The sequence below is a fragment of the Ambystoma mexicanum genome, chromosome 3p (genome assembly GCF_040938575.1).
Source record: "Ambystoma mexicanum isolate Mex_15411 chromosome 3p, UKY_AmexF1_1, whole genome shotgun sequence".
Taxonomy (NCBI): domain Eukaryota; kingdom Metazoa; phylum Chordata; class Amphibia; order Caudata; family Ambystomatidae; genus Ambystoma; species Ambystoma mexicanum.
In genome coordinates this window covers 863,910,456-863,933,676 of record NC_090925.1, presented here as the reverse complement: position 1 = coordinate 863,933,676, position 23,221 = coordinate 863,910,456, and the positions used below count along the sequence as shown (strand labels likewise).

General features: G+C 48.1%; 1 protein-coding gene across 1 annotated transcript in view; it reads left to right on the top strand.

The window, feature by feature from the left end:
- Positions 1–23,221, top strand: part of KIF22 (kinesin family member 22) — a 315,116-nt gene that overhangs the window by 54,152 nt on the left and 237,743 nt on the right. The window contains exons 2-8 of the mRNA XM_069652023.1: positions 3,649–3,868; positions 4,348–4,475; positions 4,620–4,774; positions 18,289–18,498; positions 18,797–19,027; positions 19,104–19,257; positions 19,501–19,624. Of these exons, the coding sequence (XP_069508124.1) occupies positions 3,669–3,868; positions 4,348–4,475; positions 4,620–4,774; positions 18,289–18,498; positions 18,797–19,027; positions 19,104–19,257; positions 19,501–19,624 (1,202 nt within the window). The 5' untranslated portion in view covers positions 3,649–3,668. The remainder of the gene's footprint in view (positions 1–3,648; positions 3,869–4,347; positions 4,476–4,619; positions 4,775–18,288; positions 18,499–18,796; positions 19,028–19,103; positions 19,258–19,500; positions 19,625–23,221) is intronic.

Sequence of the window (23,221 nt, the reverse complement as noted above, 5' to 3'; positions counted from 1 at the left end):
AAGTGAAATTGACTTTCCTTACCATTGTAACTTTCTAGACCCAGCACGCACGATCTTTAAATGGGGTGCTGGAGGGGTTACTTAGTATCCCCTTTGTCTAGCTTCTCATTTAACATTTTTGTTACCCTTTTCTCACTGAATGGCTGGTGGCCGTGGTTTACTTTTAACTACCGTGGTAGGCATTTACCGCACCTGCGTTCGCTGCTGCAGTAAAGCACCAAAGGATGCCATTTTTGTCAATGTCCCCAGTCGTATTTTGACATTTCTTTGTGGAAGAGTCCTTGAGATGTACTCTGTGCGCTAAACCAGGTTTAGTCCCTTTGCCTTTTGGCAGGATTCATGAGTGAAGCCCGCCTCTGGCTCCAGGGTGTCTGGTGGGGCAGGAAGTTGGGGAGGTGCCCGAAACTCACTGTGCTTTGTCTCCTAGGAGACCCAAATGCACTCTGTGGTGATTGGCCGGCTGACTGTCTGGCAAGGATAGCTACCCTGCTGGGTGACTTGACAGCTAGGCTGGAATGAATAGGAGAGAACTGAATAAAAGGAGAGGCTTTCAACAGCCAGAAACTGCATCTCTCCCTACAGTTTACAAAGGGGCATCCTGGCTGCTGATCAGACAGCCACCCAACCCCCTGCCCTTCGCGCCTCCCCCCCTCCCAATTGGGCCTTCTTTCAAGCAGGTGAAGGACAAAGGCTGTAGAGATTCCGATTCCTGCCTTATCGGACACTGTGCAGCTTTGGTGGGGACTACAAAGGATTCCTGCTAAAGACCAAACTTCCACAGAGTTTGTTCCTGCCTAGAATGGCTGGGAAAGACCACAAACAGCGCATGAGAAATGGCGAAAAAAGTAGCCCACCATTCTAGCAGAATGGTGGCTATTCGGTACATTACTGAGGCTGACCCTGTGAGTAATGAGACTAAAGTCACTAAGGTAAAACCACTGCCACCAGCCATTCAAGTGAACTTGTAATTGTAACAATGTTACTAGGTAAGTAGGAAAGGGGATTTAATTTATTGTATCCCACAGAACTCCACATAAGGTGGGGTGTGCTGCCTCACTTGAATCAACGTAAAGGGATGTGAATCCCACTTTACATCTTCAGTATAACCAAGAAATATACAAAATGCTGTGTGCTAACTAGTACATTACAATCAGAAAACTAAACGACCATACACTATGGAGAGACCATAAAAAGGTCCCCAAAAAGACTAGGTGAGAAGGGGGGAAAAGGGAACTCCACTAAACTAGGCACAAGGTAAAATAATTACCAAGTCCAAGGAAACATTTCTGGGGTTGAGACAGTTCAGGAAGATTTATCATAAGATGAACCTAATACCCGCCAATTCTTCATGGGCAAAGAGTTTTACTTTTGTACTCGTAGGGATTTCTCAATTGCAGGTGCACATTTTGTGATCTTGTATTGGTAAGGCTCAGAAAAAAAGTTGTTCTAGCCCAGAAGTATGGTGATGCATGAAAGATGAGCAAGTGTGTTCTGGGTGGTACGTGTAAATTTGTCAGGTTGGGAGGCTCCACTGGTCAGAGGATCAAGCATTGTACTTGTGTTTGGCGTCTTGATGCTGCCAGCCAAGGGCTTCTCATTTCTCTTGTGTAGAGGAGATGCTGCTGACTGTTTGGGATGGTCTTCTTTTAGAAAGATAGGCCTAGACGATTTGCATGCCCTTGAAATTTGTTTTGATACAACTTGGAAAATTGATACAACTTGGAAAACATGCAATGGAAAGCTGCCCTCAACATTGGTATATGGCATGGCATTTGTAATGCGCCTACGTTTCAAGGGGCGACTAGAGGCAAGGGAGGGGGAACAAAGGGAGGACGCGCAAACAATCATACTGGGCCAGGTGTCATTCAGATCATGCGTGCGGGGGAAGGAGGCAAAGACAGTGCAGTACAATGGTATAAATTAATAGTTAACAGCCAGCAAGTGCGGACAACCGGTGTCGTGGGCAGGTTAGGGGGACTGTAGGGATTAAGAAACAGATCCCAAGTGCGGGAGTTGCCTGGTGGGCAGTGCAGGTGTGAGACGCTGGCGGGGGAGGACATGGGCCCGAGATCGGGGGAGTGTCCAGGAGGCCAGTGCATTTCCAGCTACACCCAGGAGGTCAGGGGAGGAGGAGAAAAAGCAGAAGCCAAGAGGTTTTAAGGTGCTTCCAGAACCGGAGATGGTTCTCAAGTTAAGAGGAAGGCACCAGCCGAAGATCTACCACCAACTCGTTGCTTGGAGAAGCGACTGACCCTGAGTGAGTTGGAGGCAGAGGAGCGAAGAGCTCGGGAAGGAAGATATTTAGGAAGAGAGTTGAAGGTATTGAGGCCCCAGGCCCCAGAAAGCATTGTGGATGATGCAGAGGGTTTTGTACTTAATCCTTGCAGCCACTCGGAGCCAGTGCAGAGTGTAAGTCCTGGAGAGATACGATCCCTGGGCTTGAGGCCAAGGACAAGTCTCGCAGTCCTGTTCTGAATAGGTTGCAGAGGGCAGAGAGTAGAAGCGGGCAGATTTAGAAAGACTGTTGCAATAGTCCAGCCTAGAGAGAACCAGAGCTCTGGGGACAGTGAGCTTTTGGGGGAAGGCGAGGAAAGGAAGAATACCTCTGAGGAGGTGCAGCTGGTAGTGTGAATTCTTAGAGACGTCAAAGATGTGAGGGAAGGAGAGTGTGGGGTCTAAGATGACCCCGAGTTTTTTGGCCTTGCAGGTGGGAGCAGGAAGAGGGCCAAGAGGCTGACCAGAGAGCTACAGGAAAGGGGGAGCAGGTGTGCCGATGAGGATCTCAGACTTACTGGCATTAAGGCAGAGGTCATTGGCGGCACACCACTCCTGGATAGCAGACAGTCAGATGAGGGTAGCCTGAAGATGAGCTGGGTGTCATCCGCATAGCACCGAAAGTAGGGACAGAGAGCGGTGATGCAGTGGGCAAGGAGTGCCAGGTATTGGTTGAACAGCCAGGGGGAGAGGTTAGACGCCTGGGGGACACCACAGATTGAGAAAAAGATAGCAGAGAGGAAGGACACAAGTTGGAACTGGGAGGGTTGTTCGGAGAGGAAAGAAGTCAGCTATGCCAGAGCCTGACCAGTGATACCCAGGTTATCACGGAGACGGTTGAGCAGGATGGCATGGTTGACAGTGTCAAAGGAAGACGAGAGATCCTGCAGAATGATGACGCACACAGTGTTAGTCGAGGTTGGAGAGCAGGTCTTCACGGATGTTCAGGAGAGCAGTTTCCGTGCTTAAACCATTGCAGTCCTAATGCATGCCCCAACATAAACTGGCACATTTCGGTGGTTTTTATGGAGCTACAGGAATGGAAATTAAGATAGAGTAAATAATGCCAGAGTTTAAGAAGCATGAGCTGCCTTTTTGCAGGCGAGTTGGGGGATGAACGCTTCTACATAATATGCTGCAAATCTGTCAGTTATGGCTTATTGTGCTTTAAATCTTAGTTGCCTCTAATGCATCTTTCAAAATACACTTAGATGGTGTCACTGAACTGTTAGTCCCCTGTTGGCCTGGGGATTCTTGTAGCGGGTTTTCATGCTTGCCCTGCTCTCCTAGACTTGAAGCAAGAAGAACATGCATTCTAATTCTGCGTGGACTTTTTTGTATAATTGGCGGTTTATTCATTTTGTTTCATTTTAGATCCTCCACCCATATTCCCAATGCTGAAAAGAGGGAGCGTTATGGATGCTTCCAGTCAGTCCAAAAAGGCCGCCCCCGCGAGAGTGAAGGTTGGTGTCCGGCTGCGGCCGTATATGAGCCAAGAAGAGAACAAGCTGCAGAACTGTTGTGTCCGTGGGCTGGATGATCAGTCATTGGAGATAATAAACTGGCGTAACCAGCTGGAGACCATGAAGTACCAGTAAGTTGCTTTAACTGACCTGCACACCCGTCAGGTGTTGCAAATTCCTGGATGTAGGGTTGACATGCTGAGCTAGAGAAATCCACAACTTAGTTTAAATTGTAACCTGAACTACTTCTCCTTTGAGGTTTTGTTTTCAGAGACTGGGCTGGGGGTAACGTCCTTTCCATGTTTTACAGCATGGAGCAAATTTAGCTTGCATGGGTATCCTTTAGACAATTAGTTGCCTTGTAATCATGTGCTATAATATAGACAGGGCTCAGATTGGGGCTCTGAGAGATTGGGCTATCTGTCTCAGTAGCGATCTGCTGCCATAACTGCAGCAATGTCGGTTGAAACAGCTTGGAAGTGCTAAACTAAAGGGTTGGCAACCATAGTCCCTTGCTGCTTTAGTGAGTTTTTTCATTGGCGTTTCATCTAAAGTGCTTCTGTTTGGGGTTTGTTTATTTTGCTGAAATGTGCCTTTATCGTTACTCCAGGTTCGATGCCTTCTATGGGGATGACAGCACCCAGCAAGAAGTGTATGCTCGATCTGTTGAACCTGTACTTTCTCACCTGCTGGATGGGCAGAATGCCAGTGTGTTTGCTTATGGACCTACTGGTGCAGGTATGTTTTCACTGCTTTGTTCTGGCATGAGCCAGTTATTTCAAAATCCACTCCAAGATGAGGCCGGGATTCCTGTAACTAGGTGTTTTACTAATGTAGACAGATCGTGACACGTTAGGTGAGCTTGCTTTATGTTCCTTGCAGGTAAAACGCACACTATGCTGGGCAGTCCGGAGCACCCAGGAATCATCCCTAGGGCAGTGAAGGACCTGTTTCAAATGACTCGCTCTGAGAACTCGTCTAGTGACCACTGGACTTTTAAGGTCACCATGTCTTATCTGGAGATCTATCAGGAAAAGGTGAGTTGTGCTTTCTGCAGTTTGAGCAGAATCCACCTGGCAGCAGTGTTTACTTTGTCATGGGTGGCCTTTATTTGTAGCATGTCTGTGGAAGAGCCTCTAGCATACTTTGATTGTCCCCCTTCACTTTGCGCTGGTCCCAAATGATGTCCTGACTGTTCGCTGTTTATTTCATTTGTCGTGCATGTGTTCGTTGGGGGTACTCTGGGGAACCCTAATGTAGCCCAAAGGTGGGGACTTCTGCCAAAGTGCCACTTGGTGTCTTGGTTCAGTATGCTTAACTAGACATATTTGGTTGTTGCTTTCAGTGTACCATAAAATGATGGCTGTTTGATTTGCAGTCCTTGACCCCAAAAGAGCCATTTTCTTCTTTGTGGATGCTTCCAAAAAGATGTAGTCTTGTGAAATCAGTTACTAGGCAACTACTTTTCCCCCCATATATGATTTAGTGGACAACCGAAATGACATTATAGGATCCTTTCTTTTGTGCAGTCCTGCTGCGAGCTCCATATATATATATATTAGTTGTCTGGAGTGATGTGAAGTAGTGCTTGTTTCTCCCTGGGAGAATGCCGGCAAATATTGTGGCCAGCACGGATTGTCTGACTCACTGCGAATGGTGCATGTAGGACGCGTGGTTTAGGGTTAACTTCTAGTTCTGCCTAAATATGGGCCCTGACCCAATGCTAGGATTCAATCCTGACCAGAGGCAGTCTAGGAAGCTCTTTATTAACCCAATATTATTGGGGTGAAAAATCTGACAGAGTTCTGCCTTTCTAATGACCAGAAGGAAGTGTCTGTGTTCCTTTAGAGTTATACTATATTATACAGTGGTGGTGGTAACTGAATCCTTCCTTCGGGATGTTTTTTGTGGCTGTTCACTTGGTCCGTGGCTTACTCGTCTTGCAAGACCTCTTGAACAATCTACCTCATACTCGTGTTCTAGTGTGGCTTCAACTGGACATTTTTTCTTGGCAAAGTATCTGTAGCATGCCCTTGAAGCCTACTCCCAATGTGGAGGCCACCAGTGGCACCTCCTGCTGCCATTCTGTGCCCTTTACTGGATCAGAAGTCTGCTGTCACGGAGCTACTGTTTCACTGCAGTCACTCCATGGGTGTGGCACGTCTAGCCCCAGGTGAGCAGAAGACCACCAAGGTTGCTGCTGACTTTGCTCCTTAACTGGCTAAATATAGTCACAGCTGCTACTTCAAATGTTTCATTCTTTGGAACCATTTTGGCTGACTTAAGTAGTGAGCGGTCTTTAGTTGAAAATCCTCAGCTGTGAAAGGCTTACTCTGGTCTCTCCCACTTTGCCTAGCTCCACCCTGCAGCTGGTCCACCTCCTCCCCCCAATACGCCCCTTCCTGGTCTTGCCACGCTCTATCTCTCAACACTCCTTTTTCTGTAGTATTCATGCTAGAGCTCCCCCTCTTGTTGCCACCCTCCAACTCGCTCCTTGCTCCTACGGCTGCTCCATTTTCCCACTCTCTTCTCTTCACCCCCCTGCCTTCTACTCTGATTTCACTTCAGCCTCTCTTGCACAACCAAATTGTTATCACCCTCTTAGACCTTACGCCTTTGCTTCTCGCTATACCACCCAACGCCCAACAGTCTCTTCTTACTTCTCCTAGTACACCCTCCTTGCTGGTCTTAGTCCATTTCTGCTCTTGAACTCCCCCAAACCTTTTTCACCTTGCTCAATGTGGTACTTTATAGCCCAGTCCAACCTGTTATGGGGGTGGGGGCTACGGTGAGGGGCGGTCACATTCGCTCCTTGGCCAACCTCTGGCTAAATTGTTCCACTGGGGGTTGACTTCCCAGGTTTTTTTTTTTTAAAAAAAAGCTGCTAGCTCTGCCCCTCTCGGTCTCCATTTGTGTTGGTAGTCATGTTCCCTGCTGTTGATTTTCCCCCTTGTAGTTCTAATGTGCTTTTGAGTGGAGGAGCGAGGGTGTGAGTAGGGGGTTATGAGACTAGGCTTCATTACCCCGCCTCCTCTCACATCCCTGGCCCTGTCACACAGGGTAGCAGTCCTAAAATGTAGAGTAGCAAAACGGCCTAAAAATACTGAGATGACCAAATGAATGGTATTTGCACAGACCAGAGCCAAATTAAAGAGTTACTGCTGGACTTTAGAGTCGGTGTTGCAGTACAAGTATCTGGGTCTACATGTCGATAACAAATTGAAGTGGACTAAGAGCTAAATTCCTGCAGCAAATTGGGGCGCTCAATATGTTTTAGGCTATTTTAACAATTGGGCTAAAATGGCGCTGTGCATGGCCAGTGGGGTGGAAATTTGGGCTTATTAATATGGTAAAGAACTTGAAAAAAAGAGAAGGAATATCCCTTGGAACACTACTGCGCCTGCCCAATACAACGCCTATTAGGTTTGTGCAGAATTCAGGCTCCAAAACATTACTGAGTTAAGAGTTTCTATTCTATGATAAATCTTCATTGCCTGTGTCCACCCCTGAACCTTTTGCTGGACTTGATTCCTTGTTCCTGGGTGAGTGGTATCTTTCACCTTCTCTTCTTTCGGGTGACATTTTTATGTCTCTACCTAGTGTATGTTTGGATTTATAGTCCCCTATAACATTTAGGCTTTAGGCATTTTACTATGGCAGCGCACAGCATCTTATGTGCAGTGTTGCTGGGTTGCCTTTGGGCGTCACTTTTTCGTTTTTCTTAATATACTTTGGGTGAACTACTGTTCTCAACGGTCAAGTGGGATTTCACCACACCCCACCTTTTGAGTACGAGGGAGATGCATAGTATCACCTTTCTCACTGACAGTCAAATGTTTGTTACAGTGGCAAGTTAACTCGTGGCAGTGGGTTATACCTTCATGATATTTTAGTCCATATTACTCACTGGCTGTCAAATCGGCTGTGGTAATGCACAGGAGGATCACCATTCTGCTAGTGTTGGCTTCCTTTTTGTTTGCCATTTTTAGCATGCTTCTTCGTTCTTGGGTCTTTTCTGGCGTCCTAGGTGGGGGAGGTACTGGTTGAAGTTTGACGGGAACACTTTTTCCCACTGAAGCTCCAGAGTATATGCCGAAGACCAGTCGACCATTAGAGCTAAAATCCTAGAGGAAGATGATGAAACGAAGGCTGTAACTAATTCCAGAGAGCCTGCTGTTTAACGGAGCCGGTTGTAAAGCTGCCTTCCAAGCAACCTGGCTAGTGACTCAATAGTCTTGAGACAACCTGCAAAAATGAGCCATGCCTTAATGTGCTGTGGCCTTTCATGGCATGGCTGCCACTTAATACCAGGGGACCTTCATCCTGAGCAATCGCTTGCAGAAACCAATTCCTGCTGAAACGTTGGACTCCTGCTGGACCTCCAGAGACACAATTCAAACCCCCCCCCCCCACCCCCACTACCTTCTCATCAGAGTAATGGACCGCGAGAGAAGAGAATCCCACCGTCTATGTTCGTTCATCTGATTCCTGTGAAAGGACGCCAGAGCCATGGGAAGCCTTGAAGAATCCTTTGTTGGGAGCCTTTTCTACCAACTGCTGCTGTATGTTCCCTTCCAGTGGCTGCTCTTTCGTCACCAAAACCAAGAATCCAGGTACCAGGTCCTGTGCCGCTGCATCGTGAAGTCCTTCTTGAAGCTCCTATTCTCTGCTGAGGCACACTGTGGGCTTGGGTAATACTTAAGTCTTGTGTAAATCCTGTGTGGCTGAGTGGGTGATTGGTGTCTGGGTGTTCACCCATGCTGTTAGTCCAGTCCTAATGCTGGAACGCGTCTAGGGAGCATTGAGTAGTCGGACATTTTCTACTAACTCTGAAGTCTGCACTTACTTGCTTGAATAAATCCTCGAACTCCTTCCTGCATCTGAGCCTTATCCTGACCTACCTGCTGCTGACTCCTAGAACATTAGGTTCCTTCTTATACCTCTAAGATAACCCCTGCCCTAGAGTAGGGATGGTGTTGGGGAGAATTCTCAAATTCCCTTCTACTTTGGGGACCCCCAGCTCTTTTTTTCTGGACTTTAGGAATTTTTATCTCATGTCATTTTAGTGTGATTTATTCTATTCTTTTTACTTTGGAGTCTGACAAACTCTGTAGGCATCATCTTTACATTGTATCACAATGCATCTTCAGTGCAGTGGCACAGAGAAGTCTCTTAGATTTCCCAAAGGTTTAAATACCTTCTCTTGGTGAAACTGTTTACAAGCGCAGTAAAGTGAAATTGACTTTACATTTTGTAACTTTCTAGACCAGCACACTTTCTTACCATAGGGTGTTGGAGGCTTTACTTAGTATCCCCTTTGTTTAGATTCTCATCTAACAAGGAAAACCTTGCCTAGAGCCTTAATTGATCCCTGCTGCGAAGTTCCTTCTGGGGTCTTATTTTCAGTCAACACAATAAGGAATCCACTGACCAGGTATTGGCTGCAGACCCTGAAGTCCTCCTGTTGCAAACTCTTCAATGCTGAGGTACTGTGTTGGCTTGGGTATGTACCTACCTTAAGTCTGTTAGGATTTTTGTGTAGCTGTGGGGGTTTTCTGTGATGGGGAGGGCGGTGGGGGGGGGGGGGGCTCTCATCCAGGGCGCCCAGTTCCACTGCTAGAATCCTGCTAGGGTGTCTTCTGCAAAGCCCCTGGGCTCTCTTCTAACTCAGAAGTAGAGTACCCTACTGTTTGCCCAGTCTTCCTAAAGAACTCTGGCTTTTGCTACTTAAGAACCCATTCTGATACTGCCAGTTTGTCACCAGTCCTAGTGACCCCCTTCTGCCACTGAGAACACTCATGCTCCAAGAATAAGGGAAAGGCTTTTAAGGCATTGGGACTTCTGCCTAGAAACGAAATTAAGTGTTTAAAAGTTACTTACTTGTAAAGAGTTGGTTTGTAGCTCAAGAGTGAACAGTTACAAAAGTTCTTACCTTGGATGTGTGATGCACTAGTCTTAAAAGTATGGTTAATATCTTTTCTTCCTTAGAATTTGTTTTGCCAGTCTAACAGAAGGTAGATGTGAAGGTATATTACTCTCCTGATTAAGCTGTGCCTCTTTCCAAAAGTAAAGTTTTGGTTTCACCAGAGTATTCCTACAGGGTAATTGGAGTGTCCTCCAACTGTTGCTAATACCAGACTAGTCCTTTGAGGATAATTGTAGGAGTGTCCCCCATCTGGGTCTTGCTTCCCTTGACTTGCTGTTAGCCTGTCCAGAAATAAACCTAATCGGTTGTTGCCTACCTAGAATAACGGAGTCATTCAATAAAGTATAACATTGGGGGTTTACTTTCCCTGTGCTATCTAACCTAGAGTCTGTGGTTCTAGCTGTTCCTGATGTCATATTTCAGTTATCCTTATAGCTGGGAAAGATCTAACCTGGACTGCTTGTGAGATCCACAGTATATGGGTTTTACTTACTTTTTTAGCTGTGGTGCCTTCCCAAAAATAAGTTGCAAGAGTGGCTGCATATCTCTGTGGGGTTCTCCAATTTCAAAAGCACCTGTAATTACATCCTTAGGTTTTACTTGCCTAGTATGACTGTATTATCACAAGTTATGTTTTTACTGTACCTGGAATGTGTTCCACTGTTCACAAAGTATGTTGTCCAGTTCACTGATTAAGTGATTTGTACAGAGTCCATGTAAAACTGGTAGGGTCTAATGCCCTTGCATTACTGAATGTAATTGTGAAAGTAAGCATTGGTTTTTACTCCCCAAGAATAGGTGTGACCTATACTGAATGCGTTTGAAAAGGTTTTGACCTCCCTAGAACTACTGTTGGGTATTTCAAATAAGGTTTATGCTTGGGTCTGTGAACCTTCAAGTATGGTTTTTATATAATGTGATTTCATGTTAGTGCTTACTTGCCCCTAGATTTATCTGGGCCTACCTGTAGTTAAATAAATCATCAATTTTTACATAGTGTTTCAGTGTTTGGACCGTTTGTAGTACAATTTCATTTGTACTGATTCTACAGCCCTCTCTCCCCCTCCTAAAATGAGCCTAGCTGCTCTGTCAACGCTACCATGTACTTGGGTGGTACAGCCTTATACTAAGAGTAGAGTCTTGTACTGCCTCAGTTGAATAGTATTACTAAGCCCTTAGCTGGACTTAGAAAAACTGTCCTAACATTGACTAAAGTCAGGACAAGGTTCAAAACAAAACAAACCAAAAAGAAAGGGTGCCATGAAAGCCACACACTTCTTAACGGGGATGTTTTTAGACCATCAGTAATTTAGTTGAACAGCTAAATACTTTCCACACAAAGGGGTGGTGCAATGCCCACTTTCAAACCAATCCCCTATTGACTTTGGCCTAGTCTTTTGACTGGCTCCCTCTACCCCCTTTTTTAAGGTGCTCTACCTTTTGAATTGGTTCTACCAGATCGCTGGTTGTTGAACTGATTAGGAAGGGAAGGACTTGGACAGGTTAATTGCTTATAATAAAGGCAAATGGTATTGTATTGTTTCACTCCACTTTAATTTATTGCTTAATTTCACTGTATCCAAAAGCTGGACGTAGCACCTTGTTGTGGGGTGATCAACTAGATTCTCTGCTGAACCTTTTTTTTTTTTGTAACTAGTTTTTATTGGCATTTTTAACTTTAAAAACAAAAGAAAAAGCTGCGAAACCTCTTGCCCCGCTCCCCCCCCCCCCCTCCCGTGTCCAGTTCAGTGTCCAGTTCAGTGTATCTGCCATGGGAGACTCACGATGTTACCTCCGTGTCCGTGGGGTACCCGGTCGGGCTAACCTGCATAGTGGGGTTAATCACGTCATCTTCGGGGTGGGATTCATTCTGTGGGTTCAGTGAACGTCCCATCCCCAGGATTGCTGTACTCCATACCAATCTGTGAGGAAAGAGCTAGTATCGTTATGCTGTCAATTTATCCATCAAACATTGTTTTTTACTTTTTTCAGCCAGTCCTCCTTTGAGGGGGCCTCAGGACTCTTCCATTTCTGGGCCAATGCTACTCTGCCCACCCTTAGCATGGTTTCTCACATCCTTGGATATCGGTGCAACTCTGCGTCCTCCGGTGGGAGGCCCAACAGCATCGTCAAGGGATTAAGTGGTAAACTGTCTTCAGTTACTTCCGCTATCCAGTCCCTCACTAGTTCCCAGTATGCTTGCACCTTCGGGCAGTGCCACCACATGTGGCCTCTGGATCCCATTTGCCTGCATCCTCTCGGGCACCTTGGCGACACCCCCGGGAACATCTGACAGTTGTGCTCCATGTCTGAGGTGAAAAGATTTCCGTGAAATGCGATTTTGAATATTCTGGCACAGTCATCCTCAGATTTCAGCACCTACCAGGTCATTCCAGAACAAGCGGAAGCTCTTCCTACCTTGAAGGTTGGAAGTATTTAGAACCCTGTACATACTTGAAACCGCCCCCTTCCTGGAGGCCACCGAGTCGAGGAGTTTCTCGAACGGGGTCAACTGTCTTCTCAGGTTAGTGCCCCATGATTGGTCGCAAAGGATGCCCTTTAGGCGGAGGTATTCGAAAATGGATATAGATTCATGACCTAGAGCATTTTTGAGGTCGTCGTAAGATAGGAATTCGCCTTCCCTGAACATCTGCCCAGCCCACTCATCTCCATGTCTGACCAGTTCTGGGAGTGTCTGAACCCTCTCCCTCCCAGGTTGATGGGATGGCCCCAGAGAGATGACATCGGAGACGGCCATGTGGTGAGGTGAGCGGTTTGGGGTCCTTCTTTCCAAATGTCCCAGAGGACTCGCAGGGTCGGATGGGATCATAAGTGTGTCGGGATCTCCCTGCGAGGCGCCCATAGGAGGTCGCGGACCTTCAGGGGGGGTGGGCATCCATATCCTCCAGGTAAGACCAATACGTTCTCGGGCTCTCTTTCGTGCTCCAGGAGGACGCGCAGTTGGGCAGCACAGAAATAAAGGTGAAAGTCCGGCAGCCCGAATTCCCCCCCCCCCCTGGTAGGGTCAAGGTGGCCTTTCCAGTTCTCGGGGTTTTCCCTTGCCATACAAAGTTGCGGACCCCATTTTGTAAGTCTCTAAAGTTCTGCACTGGGGATTCTGGACGGGAGAGCCGTGAATAGGTACAGGAGTCGTGGCAGAATCTTCATTTTGACTGCCGTCATTCAGCCATACCACAAGAGGATCATTTTGCCCCATCTCCTCAGATCAGAAGTGATCTCCGCCATCATGGGGCCGTAATTGGCGGGGCCCAAATTCGAAATGTTTCTGGTGAGGAGTACCCTATGGCGACCCTCTCCACTTCAATCCCATGGAACCTATTCAGAGGGTCAAGCACTGGGTCCATTGTTCGCATTGGGAGCAAGACTTTTTTTTTTTTCCCCCGTGTTTATTTTCAGGCCATAGAAGCGACCAAATGATGACACCAGGGTCAGGGGGGGAGGGGGCAGGGGGGAGGGAGGAGCCCGGGTCCACCAGGTAGGCCAGAATGTCATTCGTAAACAGGGAAAGCTTGAATTCGATTTCCCCTCTTCTTATTTCCTTGATGTCTGGGTGAGCTCTGACCGCTATTGCCAAAGCCTCCATTGTGAGGACATATATCAGGGGGGGAGAGTGGGCACCTCTACCTTGTCCCTTGGGAGAGGGGGAACGACCCGGACAGCGTCCCGTTCACCTGTACCCTAGCCGTGGGAGCTCTGTAGAGTGCAGTTACCCAGCTCATGTGAGTCCCAAAGCCCATTCTTTGAAGGAGAAGCTCCATGTAGCGCCACTCGACCCTGTCCAAGGCCTTCTCCGAGTCCAGTGAGAGGACACATGCGTCGAGCTCCGATGTTTGGGCAGAGTGGAGCAGGTCTATTGTTTTACAGATATTGTCAGACCCCTGTCTTCCGCTAATGAAGCCTACCTGGTCCCCATGGATTAATTTCGGCATTATTCCTTTCAGCCGCTTCCCCACCACCTTTGCCAGATCTAAACATCAATGTTTAACAATATGGGCCGATAGGAGGAACATTCCGATGGATCCTTTCCCTCTTTGGGCATGACCGCTATCACGGCCCCCATCATGGACTCGGGAGTATGCCCCCCTCCAGTACCCCATTAAAGACCCTCACAAAGTATGGGACCAGGGAGGAGCGAAATGTTTTGTAAAAGGACTGTGAAGCCATCCTCCGCGGGGGAAGTTCCCACCTTCATTCCACTAATCACCCTGTCCACTTCATCTTCGGTTAACGGGCCCTCTATCCCCTCTGCCATTTCCCTCAAGAGGGATGGGATCTGTATAGAGTTCAAGAAGCTTTCTATCTGGGCGTCATCTCCGTCATATTCAGAAGAGTAGAGGGTTTTATAATATTGGCGGAAAGCCTCGCCGATATGGGGAGAGTCATTGCCAAGGAGCCCCTGAGCGTCCCTCACCTCCTTCACCCTCCTGCTTCTCTGGACCTCCCTCAACTTCCAGGCTAAGATCCGATCTGCCATGTCCCCTTTCTCATAATATTTTTATTTTACCATTTGGAGGCTCCTTTCTGTGTAAGAGTAGATCTTTTAGCTGTAGCCTGCAGTCTTCCGAGCGGCCACCCGGTCGCGCTCTAATGGTTGCCCCGGGGAGCTCTCCGGTTGGAGACGGGCTATTCTTTCTTCCGGAGCTTTCTCCTGGATCTCCCTCTCCCTTTTCTTTTGGACCCCTATTTTTATGAGGACCCCTCGTAGGGTAGCCTTAAAGGCGTCCCAGAGCGTGTGAGTGGCCACCTCCCCGTTATCATTCAGCTCAAAGAACTCTGTTATGGAGTCCAAAACCTCCTGAGCAAGGACCTCATCTTTTAATAGGGCATTGTTACATTTCCAGCGCCCTCTGCGTTCCCTGCACCGACCCATTGCTATGGTGACTCTGGCTATGTCGTGGTCTTACCAGGGGACTGGGTCTATCCTAAAGCCTGACACATGTGGTTGGAGTGTTTCGTCTACCAGGATATAGTCTATTCTGGAGAACGAGTTGTGTATCGCTGAGTAATGGGTGAAGGATGGGATCCCCACTCTGGGGGAAGGAATTGTATTTATTAGTCCCAGGTCCTCGTTTACCCTCTGGAAAGACTGTGCCATGGCTGCTTCTGCGGATCAAGGATTAAGGGGGGCTACCCTCTTCCTGTCCATGGTTGGGTCGAGGACCATGTTGAAATCTCCCCCTGCCACCAGCGGACCTTGCATGAATAGTCTGAGCCTATCTCTTCTTCCCAAAAATGGGCCTGTCCTTTGTCGGGCCATACACTACAGCCAGAGTAAGGGGGAGCCCTGTAGGGTGCCCCTCACCAACAAATATCGGCCTTTCGGGTCTTTCAAGGTGTCTACCTTCTCAAACCCCACGTCCCTTGCCACAAGGATGGCCACCCCTCTTTTTGGTCCTGTGGGATGCATGAAAGACCTCCTCGATTTCCCCCTCCTCGCAACCTGGGCTCCATTCCCCTTTCCCAGTGTTTCTTGCACGAACAGCAGGTCTAGTTTCGCCCTCCTAAACTCCCTGCAGATCAGGGATCTTTTCGTAGGGGTATTCAGCCCCCGCACGTTAAGGGTACCCACTCCCAGGGCCGGCAAGCTATCAGCCATAGTCTGTGCTTCCCGCTCTGATGGTCAACAACATCACAACAATTCTCCCTTCGCCCTCCACTTGAATCAACTTTTGGACTCTATTATAACGTTTCCCCAACTGACCCCCAAACCCCCTTCCCTAACAAACAATCCCCAACTCGTTCATGCCGCCCCCACCCCTTGCCCCGGCGTCCAGCCAGATAGTTCAGCCATCGCTGGCACTTTGGCCGGTCCACCAGCCCGCCCCTCTCGGCCAGGCGATCGTTGCAATCACATTATCGTGAGCTTGACCTCGTCCCCGCATTTGAACCCGCTAAGTTTGCTTTTCATGGGGATTCTGACTTCAACTTTACCTCATGTCTTTGCCGATTCACTACCCCGCGGGCGATCCATAATCCTTAGTAAACTCAAAAATCCATTCTCACTCTGGGACTCCCTGGGGATCACCCCTCAGTCATTCCGTTCCCCCTCTTTTGCTGGGGAGGGCGTGTTCATCCTCCTAAATTTCCTTGCTCCTGATTGCTTCCTTCTTTCGCCCGACGGGCCTGGGCCACCCGATCCACTCCTGGCCGGCCCCAATGGTTCCCGTCGGGTAGTTGGGTCAGACACACAGTCCTGGATTGCTCCCTTGATATCTTCCTCCGAGATCAGTGTTGTTTGTTGGCCTAAGTATTCAAATGTTAAGAAGGGGTAGCCCCATCTGTATCGCACTCACTTCTCTTTCAGCAGCTGTGTGAGGGGGCGGCACATCCTGTGTTTGGCCAGGGTGTATGCAGAAAGGTCCTGGAAAATGGAGATTTGGGAGTTGTTATACATAATCTCCTGAGTTTTCCTGGAGGCCTCCAAAACCCGCGTCTTTTCCAGATAGTAATGGAACCGGACTAGGATCGATCGGGGGGCCCCCTGCCCGTCCTCCCGCTCTAGCTACTCGATCAAATATGAGTTCATTGGTCATCTCTTCTTCAAAGAGGAGGGCGATTATGTTCGGCACCACTCGGGTCGGCTCTCTCTCCGTCTCCTCCTCCGTGACCCCAAAAATCCTGAGGTTGTTTCTCTGTTCCCTGTTCTCAAAATCCTCCATCTGTCTCGTCCTCTCCTCCTCCCTTTTTTCAAGGGTGGCTAACCTCATGTTTGTACCTCAAAAGTTGCAGATGAAGATTGATTGGACTGAACCTGAAGGAGTCTCATCAACTTTGTTGACCCCGTTGGTCCATTTTTTCAAATTTTTGGGCAATGTCCGCTCGCATATCTCGTATTTCTTGCAAGATGGTAGCAAAGCCCCGTTCCATTGCGGTCGTTGAGGGTGCTGAGGTTTCTGGGTGGGCCATTACCGCACCGTGGGGCGGTTCTTTTACGGGGGGGGGGGTCCGGGTCTTGGTAGCGATATTTTGGCAAATTCCTTTGCCAGTCCATCAGGTTGCCCCGGGCTCTCTGCCAGGTGTGCCTCAATTCCTAGTGGGCCACAAGCTCACCTCGCGGGTCCGTTGGTGACACTTGGGTGGAAGCGCTCTTCAGGGGATGGAGGGGGGGAAGCGGCGGCCACCCCCTAACACTTCAGTGTGTCTCTGCTGGGTCTTAATAGTTGCCCCCGGACAGGCACATGCCCCGCCAGCCTCAGGCGGGGGCCTCGTACTCAGGGCGGCAACTGCAGTGCCTCCGGTGTCCCTTTTTATCCTCTGGGGTGGGGGAGGGGTGCTTTTGCCACCACGGGGTGGTGGTCTTCTGTCCTTTTTGCGTTGCTGGAGGCCCATCTTGGCAGGTCTCACTTTTCCCCCACACAGGAATTGCCCCCCTGCGGTGATGCCACCGATCGGGATCCGGCGGGGGAGGAGGGTGGAGTGGGTACCTCTCTCGCAGGCGGTGTGGGGGGGCCTCTCCGGGGAACGCTACGAGTGAGTGTCTCCTCCCCCAGTGGCGGCACGCTTCACCCGCGGCCTGTGCTGTCCTGAGCGGGAAGTGAAGGGAGGTTGCCTCCTCCGGCGGGCCCGATCGCCCCTCTCCGAGTCCTGTACTGGGTGGGCCGCGGCCTTGTGTCAGGTCTCGCGGACTCTGGCTGCGATCTTGTTGTGGCGGGGGGCCTCTCCGGGGACCGCTCCGGGTGAGCGACTCCTCCCCCAGTGGTGGCGCGCTTCTCCCGCGGCCTGTGCTGCCTTGAGTGGGTAGTGAAGGGAGGCTGTCTTCCCCCGCCGGCTCCGGCAGGCCTGATCACCCCTCTCCGACACCTGCACTGGGTGGGCCGCGGCCCTGTCCCCGGTCTCGCGGTCTCTTCCAGCAATCCTGCTGCACAGCCGTGTCTCTGGTTCTCTGCCTTGCCGTTGTCTTCCGACCCCGTTGTTTCGCTCGATTGGGGGGATGGTGGGGGTTCTCAGACCCCGTTTTGACCTGGTCTCGGGAAGAGCTCGCGAATCAGGCAGCCATTGCCTGTGCGCCCCCTGGTGGCCTCCCCTTGCTGAACCTTTTAATGTATGCAGCTTACTTGTGTGGATATTCAGTTACTCCTAAACTGTTCCCCTGCCAACTTGTTTGCCTGCCACCCTGGTTGAAGTTGCTTGTAGCGCTACACTAGCTAGAGTTTGGAAAGTCCTTGCAGGTACGCTGGCTTCCCAGAATCCCCAAACCTTTGGTTCTGAAAACCCTTCAAACAGTTACTTTAATGCTTTAGATGTCCTATATGGATGGGTAGGGTCTACACTAAGCCCTTTTTCTTATATGTATGTTTTATTTGTTCTAAAAATATTTGAACTTCCAGTAAATATACAATGGTATATTTTAATGTACCAATGTGATCTACTTGGGCCTAACTGTACATGCCTACTAAGTCTCCCTTTGGGAGATGCCAAGACTGCATGATCTTAGAATACCTTTTCTCACCTGAAGTGTACGTCTGTCTTATTACCCAACAGATGGCCATAGAAAATTAAACCATACCAGTGTTCCCTGTGCTTCGCTTCTTAGTTAATGTGTAGCAAGATCATATTCCAATAAGTGGCACAATATAGTCAATGGATAACTTCACGTTTCTTTAGGTTCTGGACTTGTTGGAGCCTAAACACCAGGACCTCCCAATACGTGAAGACCAGGATAAAAACATCTTCATTCCGAACCTGACACAGAAGATAATCAGCAGCTTTTCTGATTTTGAGAACTACTTCATCCCAGCCAGCCAGAACCGCACTGTGGCATCTACCAAACTGAACGATCGTTCCAGCCGCAGCCACGCGGTACTACTCATCAAGGTGAGCATAGCTGGGACATTCACTGGCCAAAAGTCAGATGTGGAGGGCCACTCTTTAGTTACCATATTTTCTTCGATCCAGGCCTATATTTAATGAGGGATGTCTCCGAAAGAGTAACTTGTAAAGTGGCTAGCCCTTGAAGCAAAGTACTGGTGTGTCTTCAATTTGCTCATATTTGAAAGAAGCAATCCCGTGGGACACTGTATGCATTCTAGGCATGTTGAGCTTGAAAGGGCTATAATTTCTTCCTTTCCTTTGTAGCTTCCTTCTAGTCACTTTGCCTTTTCCTTCCCTTTAGGTTCAAAAGAGGGAGGGGTTCTCTCCCTTCAGGCAGTTCACTGGAAAGCTTTACCTCATCGATCTGGCCGGATCTGAGGATAACCGGCGTACAGGCAATCAGGGCATCCGTCTGAAGGAAAGTGGGGCCATCAACTCCTCCCTCTTTGTTCTCAGCAAGGTGGTGGATGCCCTAAATCAGGGCTTACCAAGAATTCCTTACAGGGACAGCAAGCTAACGCGCCTCCTGCAGGTGAGCAGCTTTCCATCTTGCATGCACATCCTGCACTAACATGCGGTTTTTATCTGACCACTTTCAATCTCTTCAGGACTCCCTCGGGGGATCTGCACACAGCGTCATGATCACCAACATTGCCCCAGGGCAGAAGTATTACTTCGACACACTAACAGCCCTGAACTTCGCTGCAAAGTCCAAACAGATTGTCAACAAACCCTTCACTCAGGAAAGCAACCATATGCCATGTAAGCTTCCCTTTGTTTGTATTTTTGAAGATGGCGAGTCTGTGGATCTAGCTTTACTAAGGCTAGTTTCTGGCTAGCCTGTACATTGTGTGCATGCCTGGATTATGAGCAAATGTAAGGTGTTTTGTGTAGTTTTTTATTTCGTTTGTGCTGAGCACTGAACTGCAATAAACCTGAGAAAAGCATGAACACTCCTGTCAACCTGGCTTTGGTACCCATGAGTGATTAACGTTTTACAATCAGCTTTTGTACCCATAAAGAGACAGCGGGAAGGAAAAGAGCCCAGCACTACAGCCCCACAACCTAATAAGAAATTGAAGAGTGAAAGTGGTGAAGAGTCTCCCAAGCCGACAGAGTCCTCCCTCAGGTAAGCTCTCTGGAATGGGGGCCACTGGTCGACCGAGAGCTTGTAGCTCTGAAATGTTTTGCTCCTTTCCTAATGATGCGAGTTCTGCCACCTTTATAGTAGAAAATGCATTTTGGTAGTCGGACACCGGGCTGTGTGGTGCCCCAATGGTTAACGTGAAACTCTTGCATGAAATGGTCACTTGGGTTTCTTGGATTACTGCTGATGGGTTTTCCATGTTCATTCTAAACTTGCTGGTAAATGTGATTGAGCAGTATGCCCTCAGTCATATGTTATGAGTGAACTCCTAACCAGGTAGTTCGGCCCACAGTGTTGGAGGGGGTGGGGGGGTGAGAAATTCCCTGAACTCTGGCGGTGTCAACCATTTGCTTTTTTTGGACTTGTTTGCCACTGCATTTAGAACATGCTTGGGCCAACTGAACCCAGTAAGGATGTCTGCGTCTTATAATTGTTCTGCAGCCCTCTGGGGAAGAATGCAATGACTAGTGTTTCTGACCGAAGGTTACACCAAACAAGTGGTAGCTACAGCAGAGCAGTTGAAAGAAAATACCATGATGTAATTTCAGTGGAGTAAATTATCAAGAAGTAATTTACTTGGAAACCACATAATGTAAATCTCAACAATTCTCAGAGGGCCACGAAAAGGCAGCATTGAATACCAGACCTATGGTCTTACTACATTCAGTAAACAACCAGCAGCTACGTGTTGCAGCTTAACACCTTTGCATGGGCTGGAGGGTAATGCAATGATCTTTTAAAAATATCTTCATCAGTGGTCCATTGAAATTCTAGCCTTTAGTGTCGAACGCCAGGAACCCAGTAAAATTGTCAATGTTCAGGTGAGTACCTTCCAGAATCCCTTTAGTGGAGTTAAACTTGTAGAATGTTCCCTACACGATATAACAGCATAAAAGCTGTAGACATACCGCCTGTAAGTATCCTACATGCACAGACGTGCCTGCGTGTGTGTGTGTGTGTGTGTGTGTGTGTGTATATAACAAACACCAGCGACTTGAGAACCCATCCTTCTATGAGGAAAAGCAGGTTTTGAGCCAATGGAAGTCCTTCGCAAACGTGGTTGAATGGGAGCCTGCAGATGCCTAAGGAACTCCTGAGGGTAAGTTTCAAGAATCACCCACCATCCCAGTGTCCAAAGATATATATATATATATATATATATATATATATATATATATATATATATATATATATATATATATATATGCTCATTGCACCAGTTTCAGGGGGGACACTGTTCAGGAACGGCGAACAACCCAGTAAGTGAACGGTTGCAGGTTGAGTTTCAGAGTTCAGTCACCCGGGATTTCATCTCTGGACCACAACCCAGGACCAAATGAATAATCTGCCCTAACAGGTGGCTAGCTTAAGCCAGCACTCCAATCGCATAAGGGAGGACACTCTGCTTTTAGAAGCCAGCCAATCGGGCTGGCCCTGAAAACTACTCAACACTGGTAAACTCAGTTGTTTTTTTATTTGCATTTTTAAAGCACTCAACATAGCCCGGGGGCAACGAGGCGCTGTTACAGGAATGTCTCTTGTGCGTATTTATAACGTGCTTAATACCCAGAGGTTTCTATGCGCAGACCGAACCTGTGTTGGTTCGTGCTGTCTTGTTTCCAAGGTGCGCACTTTGCCGCTGAGCTATACTCCCAGGACAAAAGGTTAAGTTGCCTATACCTTTAGTCCTAGTTTATTGGGCTTCTGGGGCCAGGGACCCATTTCAACAGTCCAGACCTCTACAAAGGATGCATAGGTGGGCTCTGGGCTCATATTGCCACAGCTGCCAGTTTGGGTCTCTTTGCTTCCCCAAGGAAAGGCTGAAAACAAAAATGCAGGTCAGGAAAAAGTCTTACTTTTTAGTCGAGCGACAAGCTAAATTTAAAGCTGCCAGCAGCCTACTGCACAAAACTAGACAAGTGGGATAGGTTTTTTAAAGCGCCCTTTCTTAAAGCAATACGGCTACAATCGGACCATGCAGCAGAAAGGTGGTTTTAGTAGAAGTCCCTCTGATCACAAACTGCTAGATATTGCGAAAAAGGAAGTGCATTTGAGCGCTCTACAAGACAAACTAATGAAATGGTGCAATAGAAATCTGCAATAATGAAAGTAGAACAGTAAAAACCTAACGTTAAAACAGTCTATATAAAACATTTGACCATTTAAAAACCTGACTGTTAAACAGTGATCGAAAATTTATTTTACCTTTTCCAATATTTGTTTTGGTCGTAAATGCATGTGGAGGCGGGGGGGGGGGGACCCTGTACCCATATATATTTTTGCAAAAGGGTGTCAGGAAAAAGGTGAAGGTAGGCAGATGAACACCTCCAACTTTAGCCAAAACTAACTTGCCCAAGCACTCACAACCATTTACTAAGTTAAAAATTATTTTCCTTTATTTTATCAAGCTGTGCAAAACATCATAAAAAGCATATATAGCAATGTTATGTTATTTTGCATTTATATAGCGCCTTATATACCATTGGTATGGTCTGAAGGCGCTGGTAGGTTGAACGCCCTTGGGAACCAAAGTTCAGGTCAGTAGAGGGAGTTAAAGGTGCGTGTGAACACCGAATATGTGTGCAGCTGATGTGGTATTCGTAAAATAGCTGCTTCTTAGCAGTAGGTGTGGTGGTTGAGATATCAGGAGTATGTTTGTTCGGGCAGGATTTATGTAGACCGATTGTGGCTGCGTTAGGCCTGAGAACGCCTGGCAGGGGGTGTGTAACCAGCAGTGTTTAGATAGTGATGGGGAGTATGCGCAGATGTTGGTATGAGAACAGTTATACCGAATGGTGTCATAGTATCTGTATTCGAAGGGATTGTGTCCTCCTACGTATTCCTTATCTTAGATATCTCCTTCCAGCTCTGCTGGCCTCGGAAAATTTTTCTCTAGAGGGCGCTGTGCGTCGACATCCTCCGGGTCGATGTCCCTCGACAGCCGCCCTATCGACGTCATCCTGCCTATAAAGGCCACGCGCAGCGTCCGTTGTTCAGTTCCGTTTTTCCGCGCTTACTCAGTGCCTCGGAATACCGTTGCTCAGTTTTGTCAGGTTAATCCTATATTACCTCGAGATATTCGATCCGTACTATGGCTTCTTCGTTGGAACCGACAACTCCTCGGTCCGGCTTCAAAAAATGCCGAGATTGTGGGGAAAAAGATGTCACTGACTGACCCTCACAGAGTTTGTCTGTGGTGTTTGGGAGCTGAACACCATTGTTCGGAGTGAGAGGACTGTATGTCCATGACAGCTAAGGCCCTGAAGGAGCCTAGGGGGAAGGTGGAGAAAGGTAAGACTTTTAAAGCTTCTTCCTCGACAAAGTCGAGACATTCTTCTCGTCACCATTCGCGCTCCAGGTCTCGGAGTGGGTCCCATCACTCCTCAAGATCGAAGCACTCTAAGAGGAGACGTCGAAGATTCCCTTCTCCGTCTTCCTCTTCCTCTGTTTCTCCAAAGAGAATCCCTTGCCCCACGAAACATAGTTCCCGGGCTGAATGGGAGGAATTCCGCAAAAATATAAGCGGCCTCGACCCCCTCGAAGACTGCCGAGAGCGATGCTCTGGTCGAAAGACCCGAA